We start from the raw sequence: 12475 nt of genomic DNA on the forward strand, positions 1-12475 counted from the left end.
TTAATGTGACTTTACCACTGACACCATGCACAGTAAAACAAAAATCCAGAATAAGTAGCACTTTTAAAACAAAGATTCTCACCTAGAAGCTGCTTATCTCAGTTATGAGCAGTTTTTCATCATTAAAGTAATCTCACTATAATTAGTTTCAACTGTTGATTGATGAAGATCTGATCTGCCTGAAATTGGCAAGTCCTAACTGAATTGTCTGAAATAGTCAATGTGCTTATCAGTTTCTAAGCGGAGCCTTTCTAATTGCGCCACAGTAATAGCAACTGGCCAACAGCATGTTCCCAGTTTAAGGTAACCTGTGATGAGCATGGACAATGTTAAGAGAGTGGAAACTGTACCCGAGGAAGGAATTATTTGTAGAGTGCTCTGTTGTACAATGTGCCATTCACAGAAAATCTGGAAAATGCCTTTCAAGAGTGACTTGTTTACTGGGATTGCAGTGACTTTCAATTGTTGCTCACATAATATCACCATATATAAGTGAGATACAAACTAATTTATTTTGTGTTTCAACTCTTGCCCAACAGCGGGAGAGACATGTAGGAAGCGAAGAAAAGTCTTCTGCCAGATTACACAGCACCTGATGGAGAACCACGAAATGTGGAAAAAGGTAATTGAGGAGGAACAGAGGGAAGCAGAGCTCAAACAGCAAGACCAGTCCTCCCTGCACCAAAGCTCAGAGACAATCCAAGCCATTACTGAGGAAGAGGAGGACAGGGATGAGAAGAATAATGAAGAATCAGAAGGGACTTCAGAGACACTAACCGGTTTGAATCCAGACACGACCAATGAGACATTAGAAGATGACAAAAATGACTGAATTGTGCATCAATTTTTTTTTATTCTGTTCCAGCACAATACTTTGACACAATACTGTAGATGTTTAGGACAATGTGCCTACAGCTGTGATGGTGTAAATTTGCTATGAAGAAGAACAAGACTAAATAAATGTCACTAAGGAAGCTTCTGAATTGCACCACTGGCTGAAATAGACTTTGAACACTCAATGGTTACCCAGTAGGACTTTGGTGTACTTCTTCATTGACATATCTTGTTTAACAATGCTTGATACCGACATCTGTAAAAGGAAACACACTGACTTGTTGTCCGACCACGGTGGCCATCAAAATGAAGGAAGACGTACTTCTGAAGCAAGCACGTTGCAGAAAATGCAGTACTCAGCCTGTAGCTTTCGCTCTATTTTGAGTGAAAGTTGAAAGCTTTATCAAGAGCTCTGACATGGCCTGCCAATACCTTTAGTGTACATAATCTTGTAGCTCACCAGCTTTGTATAAGTGATCTCTGTGTAGCTGTAGTACTTCTACATTGCGAAAGTGGACTTGAACAAATGTTTTAGAGAAAGACTGGCGGACATATGGAGGGCCATTTCACTTTATAAAAGGTACATGCTACAAGCCAAACTCCTAGTTGAGGATTTATATCCATTTTGAATATTTTTATTGTTTATTTACATTTCAATGATAATTACTTATGAAAGATAACAGTTTATTGTAGATATAAAGAACATTTTCTATTGGCTTTTGTAAATAGCAAACTCTCAAACCAATTTTGTGATTTTGTAAAGATGGTTATGAAAATGTCACACTTAAAAAAATTCTTATTGTACTGCCATGACTTAGTACATTCTTATATTATGCCAGCATGATTTAGCACATGCAAGTTGAGGTACATACTGAACTTTAAAAGCTGATCATTATTTGGATTATATTTGCAGCAAGCATGAACCCTTAAGATACTGTTTACTGCTGATGGTACTGAGTTGATTTGCAATAGAATTGCAGTACAGCCTAACACTTCCTGAGGGCCATTATCTGTGCATCTTCGATATTGTGTGACAGTTAGTGACTGTAAATTGTGGTATTTTCCCCTTTCCTATGCGAGTGAGCTATCGGACAGCCTAACACAGCATTGGTTTGTATTGCCATCGCTCGGTCTGTCTCGATGACTTTGCATGATTTGTTTACTGAGCCAAGAGTTCCCCTTTGTTTCAATTTTGATCATCATGTCATATTTTTCATTCTTTATTTGCATCAAAAGCAGTTTCACATGATGAGGTTTAATGAATCTAAGAATCTGTGACCCTCGGATAAAATACTCAAGCCCGCAGATAAAACTAATACAATACAATACAATATATAACTTACAAAATGTGGAGCTGGAGGAACACAGCAGGCCAGACAGCATCCAGAGGAGCAGGAAAGTTGACATTTCAGCTAACCCAAAACATTAACTTTCCTGTTCCTCTGATGCTGCCTGGCCTGCTGTGTTCCTCCAGCTCCACATTTTGTTATCTATGACTCCAGCATCTGCAGTTCTTACTATCACAATACATTACATTTTGGGTTCATGTTAAATTTGTGAACAATGCCTTTTGTGGAAGTTAAGCAGGACTGAAGAATTGTGTTTTAATATACAAAGTGTAATGGAAATCTTATCCGCCACCATCTCACTGAAGAACTGTTGACGTTTGAGTCAAATTAACATTTTAAAGTTCACAAAGTTCATCTCCCCAGCAGTGATCCCCAAAGGGCCCGTTCCTGTGCTGTACTGTTCTATGTTCAAAACTGAGCTTGATTGATTTTGCTTAGGCAGGGATATTAAGGGTTAGAAATCCAAGGTAGAGAATTGGAATTAAGATATAAATGAGCTGTGATCAGTTTGAATATTAGAAAAGGCTCCAAGTGATGAATGGACCACTGTTATCCCCATGTTCTTAAGACCTTAATGTTATTTCAGACCCGGGGCTGAATCTTACCATTTTTGGCTAAATGTGAGCCATGGTGTGTTTGGTGGAATGAATTTTGCCTTGAGATCAAGCCAACTTTCGCACCATATCTTACGAAAATTGTCACATTGATTGCAGTGGAGCCCTTGCGATGAGAATCATCTCCTGTCTCTGCCCCTATCTCTGACCACATGCCATTCAGAGAGGAACATATTGCTCAGTGGAGGACCTCCACAAGTCCAGCATCCTTTGGGGCTGTGTCATCTCTCAATGTCTACTGCCATTTGTAAACTCAGCTTCTCCGCAAGAGAAGGAGGGGCTGGCACCTTGGCTTCTTGGAGAGGGACCCGAAACCTCTTTTGGATGTGGTAGTGGAGAAGAGAGGAGTTCTTGTCCCAGAGAACTTTCAGAGGTGGACACACCACCATGCTGTGCCAGCCTGTTTGGAGATCACCACACAGATCAATGCCATCTCCAGGACGATGCAAATTGGCCATCAGTGCAGAAAAAAAGGTTCTCCTGTGCACCACCAGGGTAAGTTTAATACTCTGTGCTCTCTTGCCTCGTACTATCTGTGCAGTGACCTCCCACCAATGCTGTGATACTCCGCCTGTTGCATGAAACCCCTTCCCTCACTCATTGTTGTTACCTCCCCATCCTCCTACATGACTAGCCCCCTTTCCCATGTCCTGTATGTTGTGTGCCCACTCCCTCAAAATACCTCACCAATATGCACCAACCCTCAGAACCATACCACCCACCTGTGTCTCACTCATTTGGTCTCTTTGTTGTAGGAGAAGACGTCCCATAATAGGTCAGGACAATGTAAGATGGTGGGTGGGTGGCAAGAGAGGGAGTTTGTTGGACGTCTGTGTCCTCACTGCTGGAAACCCCACACCCCTCCACTTAAGGACTCTTGTTCTGGAAGGAGATGACAGAGAGCTTCAGCATGTCTGGTCTATCCAGAGCCAATGCCCCTGGGGTCACCCAATCAAATTTCCAGAGCCAACGGGTTATATTGAGGGGCAGGCTCCCTACAGCCCCTTTGCAGAGCCAGTGAGCTCAGTGCAGCTCAGTTGGAGGCATAGCAAGAGAGAAATGTACCAATGACAGGTGTGGGGACAGCTGGAAAACATATATATAGTTTGTTGGTCAGTATATCTGATGTAAGGTCCTTTGTTTATCATAGTCCGGAATGTCCACAGTTTATTTAGAAAGCACTTTTGCATTTAAAGTTTTTCTCACCACAGATGGAATGTAAATAGTTTTAACATTTCATAAAACCTTGTGTTTCAGTGCTTACATTGTTATCCCTGTCTCTGTTATGGCTGTGGCGCCCTGCTACAGCATCAGTCCTTGACTATTAATAAAGCACAGTGGTTTGGGGGTCTGCCATGATCATCAAATACATAAAGTGGGAACAGGCCAGTAATGTGTACACACGACCCTTTACAGCCCAGCTTCCTCTCATTGCCTCCTGTTTAGCTGGCTGAGTGTGCAGCCTTGTGTACCTCAGGAAGTTCCCCCAGCCAGCACTGGGAACAGGGAGATACAGCTAAGATGGTTGATACTGCAGGACGGCCGTGAGCAGGCACCCTGCATGCATGTGTTTGCCATGTTTGACAACAGTGTTGCTCACTTGTGTTGGCCCGATATATGGTCCAAGATGCAGACCCCTCCTTCAGGAGTCACTCACTGTGCGTCCCCCTCCCCCCCATCCCCACCCCTGCCGGTTGTGAGTCCCTTCAAATCCATTCTCCTCAACATTGTGTGCCATCGGTATGCCTCATGATTGGAACAACAGTGGGTGGTCCTTGCCAATGGTTTCAATCTCACTGAGAAACCCCCTCCTTTCTAGATCCTCATTCCATCAGACCTCTCACTTCTCCAGGTTATCACCCAAGCCATGTATATTTGACTAAAACTGCCTGTTCACAACGACACCCCCATTAATTTAGACTTGTAGAGTTTTTACAGCATGCAAAGCGACCCTTCAGCCCATCGTCATAGCTACACCAGTCTTCAAATATCCACCTATTCTAATTGCATTTTCTAGCACTTGGCTCATAGCTTGAATGCTGCAATATTTCCAAATTCTCGTCTAAGTAGTTCTCACATGTCTTGAAGGTTCCCTCCTGTACCATTCTTTTAGGCAATGAATTCCAGATTCCCACAACCCTCTGGGTAAAAATGTCTCTCCTCAAATCCCCTCTGAATCCCCCACTTCAAAACCATTTGATCACTAAACTAAAAGGAAATTTTCTCCCCGTCTATCCCATCTTAAGCCCTTTTGAACTGGTACACGTCAATCAGATTCCTCTTAGACTTCACTATGTAAGGAAATCAACCCCAGCCTATCTCATGTCTCTTCCATAGCTAAATCCCTCCAGCCCTGGCAACATCCTGGTGAATCTCTTCTGCACCTTGTTACAGAGTGACAGCCCGAATTGCACACAGTACTCCAGGTGAAGCCGAAGTAATGCTCCATCATAATCTTCCTCCTCTTCTATGCATCGTTTTGACTAATAAAGGCAAGTATCTCATGTGCTTTCTTAACCACCTTATGTACCTGTCTGCCCTCTTTCAATGATCTATGGACATATACACCAGTGCCCCTCTCATCCTCTGTACTTCCTAGGGACCTACCATTCAATGTGTACTCCCTAGCCTTGTTCATCTTCTCAATATGCATCACCTCACACTTTCCAACTTAAAATTCCATTTGCCACTGTTTAGCTCATCCGTCCAGTCTGTTTATGTTGTCCTGTAGCCTGAGGCTTTCCACATTGCCAATTTTCAAGTCATCTGTCAGTTTACTGATCATACCTTCAACATCATTAATGTACACAAGGAATAGTAAGGAACTCAGCACCAAACTCTGTGATACACCACTGGACACAGGCTTCCAGTCACAAAAAACACCCTTCAACCACTTCCTGCCATTAAGCCAATTTTAGACCCAATTTTCCAAATTGCACTGGATCCCATGGGCTCTTCACTTCTTAACCAGACTGCCATAAGAGACACGTCTAAACCCTTAGGGAACATCAGTAACAGTACCTTCATCCACACACCTCCAGGCAGGAAGCCTGGTTAAAATCAGTGCAATGAGTCCCTCTCCCTGAGCCATACCTGTGCCCAATTCAGCCATACACTGCTGGTTGCTGGTGTACTCTCCTAGGTCAGTCTGTCCTTTCAGACACTGTGCGAGCACATTGGAAGATGCCTGGATAATGGCGATGTTTCCCTGAAAATTGAATGCTAATGTCCATGGTAGAAGGGTACGTGTTAAGAGTGCTGGTGAATTGTGTCCTGCTCTACAGTTTGTCCATGACTAACATGGATCTCCAGGAGCAATTGACAAGTTGGACTGAGCAAGAACCCACTCAGGTTTCCACATCAAGATTTTTTGACTGGTTTGTTTGGTGAGTTTTGTGAGATGAGAGCCTGCAGCAAGTTGAGCAATTAGCAAGCTCTGGGCCAAGCAATACTGAGCATCATTTGGAAACTAACTACTGCCTGGTGAGAATATCATGTCTCCACTTGAGAAAAATGTACAGGATGCAGTTGCTCTTGATGTCAAAATGGACCTTATCAAATGTCTCGCTCAATTCTACCACTCATCACACCATTGTTGCTTGGAGCCTGGTAGGATTCTGCACAAGGGTTTGCTTGGAAGAGTAGAAACTCAATTTTATACTTGCAATTTGTATCAAATATAAGTCCAAGATGTAAAACATCACTTTCAACAATGGCACATTCTGACCCTGCATTGCCATCTTGAATGACATAATTGTAATGAATTATTTAGTTTATAATGCTACTTTGAGGTCACCCAAATGCTGATACCAATTTAATCAACGGTATGGGTGAGGAAAGAGTCATAAATAGTAAGAAGTCGCAAGAAGATTAAGCTAAATATTTTTATGTTTCTTTTTGCAAGGAGAGAATGTTTAAAACGAAGCTGACTAGGTCAGTGATCCTACTGTTGCCAACATGATGGAAAGGAAGGTAATCCATGCAGTGTATAAAGTTGTCGGCAAATTGTGGCTGGAAATATCCACAATGACATTCCGAGTAACACTGCTCCAGTATTATCCCAACTGAACAGTACAGGACCCAATTCCAGTCCCCCACTCCAGAAGCACCATCCTTACCAAATCTTTTAACACCTGCCCCATCCCTTGTGGAAAAAAGTATTTGTCAGATATCTTAACCCAGCTCCTTAAACTATCTTCACTGTGAGCAGTTTTGATATAGATTTTATGTGAAGTTTTAAATGTGAGGGCAGATTAGATTTGGTTCGACCAGTGTTTAAACAAGAAACAATGAAGTTAACGAAATGTTCAAAAATTGCTCTCAGGCCATGTTCTGAAAATGCTTTCTTCTTTAAGCTCATTTTCTCAGAAGTTGGAAATTATGTCACAGATCAACAGCTAGACAAAATCAGGCACTGAAGTCTGAAAGGGTTGTGGTAGAAACTGTACAAATTTCAAGCTTTGTTCAATCGCCCGTTAAGGAGATCACACCCAGAAATTATTTTAGAAGTACTCAGAGAATGATATAGCACAGAAGGGAGCCTTTTACCTAATGCTGTCTAATAATGACCATGCCCTACTGGCCATAAAACAATGAGAAGGTACTCCAAACATATTCAGTTGTCTACATTTTCACAGATCATTTCAAGCCATGGCTTAATCTTGCTCCAAAATAGCTTGAGTTGCAAAAATTCACAGTAAACATGTAAGTATAACTAGAGAAATAATAAAACCACGGAACAACTCTTTTAATTTTCAGTATTCCAACTATAAATACTTGTTGGGGAACAAATGTACTTTCAAGTCCTCATTTGATAATGATATCAAAAGGACTGTGGGTCGAAGGGTATCTTTCTGTCTTGTAATGTCTATGATTGCCATGATAATACCATCAAGTTTAACTCTGAGTTGGGCAATCACAAATAAAAAGGATGTCAAAAGGCCAATGTACTAAATTCAAGAGGGTGGAAATCATTAGATATGTACTTAAACTAGATGCTTTGTGTTGAAACAGGGAGAAGAAAAATGAGTATCTACTCAGGGTATTGCAAGAAAGTGACTCTTTAGAAATCAAAGTGTATTTTAATATTGATACCTTTATTTTTCAGAGATGAGAATAGATGCAATGACCTATTTTCCTAATACAATGAACACTGCCAATTTTAGTTCACTGAGCTAACTCACAGGTGTATCTTCTAGGCTTACTGTGTTTAGAAAAGGCTTCACAGTATTGACATTCTCCCACTCTAATAAATTTAATGCATGTTTTGCTCTGATGATGTGTAATTGCTGTTCCGTTATGAACTGCTTGTTTTAAAATGTATTTCAAACTTAGCAGGCAAATAAGTCAGGATGGAAGAAAAATGGATTTAGATCAATAGGATACTGTAGTGAGTAGGGTGCTGCTGAATCTGTTCTCATACAATATTCCATTTTAGTACAAGCAGTGTTTCTTACAATGAGCACACCAGTCATAATTTGTTCCAATCCACCTTTCCAAAAAACTCTGCATTTTTATGCATCGCTGATTGACACAAAGACAACACAATTTATTAAGCCGATAAAACAGCACAGGCTAAATGAAGTACACCTACCTTTTAACTGAAGATCAGAGTATTTGTAAGCCTGAATCTAATGATTGGCTGGCATGGTTTAATATTGACAAGGCAGCAGAAGCTCCTTGCAGTCAGCTTTCCACAGATGCTGTGACTAGCACTTTATGCATTAAAAATGTTCACCTTATGTAGGTATCTGAGTGCCTATCAAGATGTGAAAAGACACTGGAAAGTACAGAAGAGAGTATTTTAACTATAGAACCTGATGTAGTTTTAAGAATAGTTGTTTTCCATACATTCCAGTTTTTTTTTAAATGACGGAGCTAAAATAATCGCTCCCGGGTATAATGCACAGTATTTATATTCAAGAATATCTACATGAATTTCTACATTTATATGAACTATTTGCTGTAGTTATAAATTTATCGTTCATATTAAACAACTTAGCAACTCATTTCAATCTTCATTTGTTAACTATGTCTGTTCACACATCTGTGATATTGGGAACTTTTAATTTCACAGTATACCTTAACTATGTAAATGCTATTTTCTTGTATATAGTATAGTTTTTATGATGGTAAATTCAATAAGATTGAACAGTTCATTGTGTCTAAATATCAAAGAGGCTGAGAATGGCAACTTATTATTTGAAGTGTAAATTAAATCCCATCCATCAAGCACTGCCTGACAGAGTGAAGCAATGTTTATACATTATAAGGTTTTGTGCCTTGGTGACTTTTTGGTATGTTCAATTTTATAATTCGATCACAACATTCATCAGTTATATATTTGCAGCTTTATTTAGTCAAATATTTTGATGTCAGTTTAAAAAAAACTCCTCAAGAAATCTGTAGAATGTTCCAGCATGGGAGACAACATTGTGTCCAAATCCTTTGTCCGTTGCATAAAATAAATCAAGCATTTCCCTAAAGGTGACGCTGCTGACAGATATCTGCACACAAACAGACTTCAGCTTTAACTCACTGAAAATAATGTTATTGACAAGCGTTTAACAGCAACACACAATTGGCCGTGTTCTAAGTGCCTGCACAGTATTGATCCTTTCACAGCAGTTTGTTGCAGTGATTGAGAGGTGTTGCTTGGCAGTGTTTGACTGTATATCGTGGGCGCCATGTACCGAGAGAGTGAGAGTTGGAGTTATCCATTGTTGGTGCTCATAATAAAATGTCACCTCAGTGTAACACCAATAGATCACATTTTAGTTGACTTAAAGGGTTCCACATAGATTTGTAATTTCTTTAGATGCACAGTGTCAGTTTTCATTTATCACCAGTGTTTCGATTCTGTTAATAATTCTCCACATTATTGCCCATTCTACCTGTTTTGCAGCTCAAGAACAAGGCCTTGCATTATTTATATGGATGTCAGAATTCACTGATACAACGTCACTTACCACAGGATCTTGCACTTGATACATGTAGCAATACCTGAAGTTTCATTCACTGATGTTTTGAGTGAAGGATTCCATTCACTATAAAATGCCCTGTTTTGTACAATAGATTATGTACAGAATAATTCTTTCAGAATGTGTTATTTATTTTTACTGTTTTGTAAGTTAGACACGATGCTGTAGCTCTTATGGTCAGACTTTACTGGAAAGTGCCTCTTCGTAAAATGTACAGTATAGCATATATAAATATATATATATCCGTATTAGTAAAATCTGTCAGCAACTGAAAACAATGTGGATTTTGTAATGTGAAGAAGGTTGTACAACATGAATTTAATTCTGTGTTACGTGAGTCACTCATTTGTCTACACATACATTCAATTGCTTTAAATGTTGCTTTTCAATACTTGCAACTTCATCTAATTTCAATATTCATCCATATTTTCCAATTAAACTACTTGCATTGGTGATATGTGGGATAATCCCATTTAAGACACTTCTGAACATTGATTAAAATAAAGATGGAATAGTTTTTCATTTATCTAGTATCTACTGCACCTGAGTGTCTCAAAGTGCTTTGAAACAATTGGATTACATTGGGGTGCAGTCAATGTTAGGCAAGCAAATAAGCAAAGAGGTAATGAATAATGTGATGACTTTCTTTTGGTGAGATCACTTGAATGATGACACTCTTGAGAACTTGTTGTTTCCTGAATAATGCCATAGGACCCTGCACGTGTGAATGAACACATGAGTGAAGATTCAGTTGCGAATTTAATCTGAAAGGCAGCACCTCCATTAATGAAGCAATCCTTCAGTGCTGCACTGAAGAGTCAGCTTTGATGAGAGGTTTGGGGTCTGTGTAGGTTCAACAGTCATAATCCTCCCAACTCGGGTAGACGTCACACAACACCAGGTTATAATCCAACAAGTTTATTTGAAATCTCAAGTTTTTAGAGCACTGCATCTTTGCCAGGTGAAGACTTCACCTGAGAAAGGAACAGTGCTCTGAAAGTTTGTGATTTCAAGTAAACCAGTTGGTCTATAACTTGGCATTGTGAAACTTCTGACTTTGTGCACCCCAGTCCAACACCAGTACCTCCACATCAAGACAGGCATGTACCAGCTGAATCTAACATCTAAAGCTATTGTCACTTTATTGGTAACATTTCTGCTCTTCCTTTATTTTTGTTCAAAATTGCACCCCCTCGGCATTTTTTGAGTTTTGCTTACCGGGGAAGATTCCAGATTCAATCCCTACTTTATGGTAAATTAACCGATTACCCCCTCAGTGATGATGATTTGGCCTCAGCAAGATGCCTCATGAAACATGTTTACACAAATTCATGACACACACAGGATAGCACACTTGCAATGGTTAGAAAAAGGGTCTTGTCAGACCACACTTGGAAAATTGTGGCACTTTTGGGAACCGTATCTAAGGAAAGGTGTGCTGGCTTACAAGGAGATGAGAGGAGATTTACAAGAATGATCCTGGGGATGAATGGCTTGCCAAATGAGGAGCAGATCAGGACTCTGGCTATTTGAAGCAATTTAGAAAGATGATGGAGAATCTGATTAAAAATGGGAGACCTGGATAGTGTGGATGTGGAGAAGATGTTTCCACTAATAAGAGACACCAGAACCCAATGGCACAGGCTCAGAGTGAAGGGACAACCCTTTAGAATTGAGATGAGGAGGAATTTCTTCAGGTGGAGGATAGTGAATTGGTGAAATTCGTTGCCTCAGGCAGCTGTTGAGGCCAAGTTATTGAGTGTATTTAAGAAAGAGATATTTTCTTGATTGGCAAAGGGATCAAGAGTTACAGGGAGCAGGTAGGAGAATGAGGCTGAGAAACATATCAGCCACGATTGAATGACTGAGCAGATGTGATGGGCCGAAGGTCCCAGCTCTGCTCCTGATTCTTATTGTCTTATTGGCTGGCTGACTCAAAACACAGTATGCACAAGTGGCACAAAAACTGAAGTTGCTGGAAAAGCTCAGCAGGTCTGGCAACATCTGTGAAGAAAAAAATCAGAGTTAACATTTCGGGTAGAGTGCCCCTTCCTCGGAACTGATGGTAGCTGGGAAAATGTAGGTTTATATGCAGAAAATAAGGACGGGGATGGGGTAGGGAGTAAATAATAGGATAAAGGATATAGTCCAAAGAGAGAGAAAAGCAGATGGATAGACAAAGCAGTTGATATCAACGGGCTAGGAGGGTGAATAGCTGTTAAGGGGGATTGTTAGTGATGAAGGATAGGTAGTGTGTAATGGCAGGCTATTTGATAACAAGGCCTGGTGTGTGAGGTAGGAGGCTAGGACAGGCAAGAGTTTAGGCCCTAAAATTATTGAACTTAAATTGAGTTCAGTGAATAGCAGAGTCCCCAAGCTGAAGATGAGGTGTTGTTCCTCCAACTTGTGCTGAGCTTTGCTGGAACACTGCAGAAAGCCTGAGACAGAGATGTTGGCCAGGGAACAGGGTAGTGTGTTAAAGTGGCAGGCAACTGGAAGCTCAGGGCCTTCTTTGTGAGCAGAACATAGATGTTCTGCAAAGCAGTCATCCAGTGTACACTTGAAGTCTGAGCTTCCAGACTGCCACCTTAACACTCCACCCTGTTCCCTGGCTAACACCTCTGTCTCAGGCTTGCTGCAGTGTTCCAGCAAAGCTCAGTGCAAGCTGGGAGAACAACGCCTCATTTTCTGCTTGGGG

The 12475-nt window shown here is 40.6% G+C and overlaps 1 protein-coding gene across 4 annotated transcripts in view; it reads left to right on the forward strand.

Annotated features, from left to right (window-relative positions):
• Nucleotides 1-10170, forward strand: part of pde3a (phosphodiesterase 3A, cGMP-inhibited) — a 429455-nt gene extending 419285 nt beyond the window's left edge. Inside the window, exons 16-17 of one of the 4 annotated variants that reach the window (XM_048554229.2) lie at nucleotides 540-3292; nucleotides 5192-10170. In XM_048554229.2, coding sequence (XP_048410186.2) covers nucleotides 540-832 — 293 coding nt within the window. In that variant the 3' untranslated portion in view covers nucleotides 833-3292; nucleotides 5192-10170. Of the gene's footprint in view, nucleotides 1-539 lie in introns of all 4 variants that reach the window. The other 3 variants (XM_059654697.1, XM_059654698.1, XM_048554230.2) reach the window with 3 other exon arrangements.
• The last annotated feature ends 2305 nt before the right edge of the window (nucleotides 10171-12475 follow it).

This window comes from Stegostoma tigrinum, chromosome 25 (assembly GCF_030684315.1).
Source record: "Stegostoma tigrinum isolate sSteTig4 chromosome 25, sSteTig4.hap1, whole genome shotgun sequence".
NCBI lineage: Eukaryota > Metazoa > Chordata > Chondrichthyes > Orectolobiformes > Stegostomatidae > Stegostoma > Stegostoma tigrinum.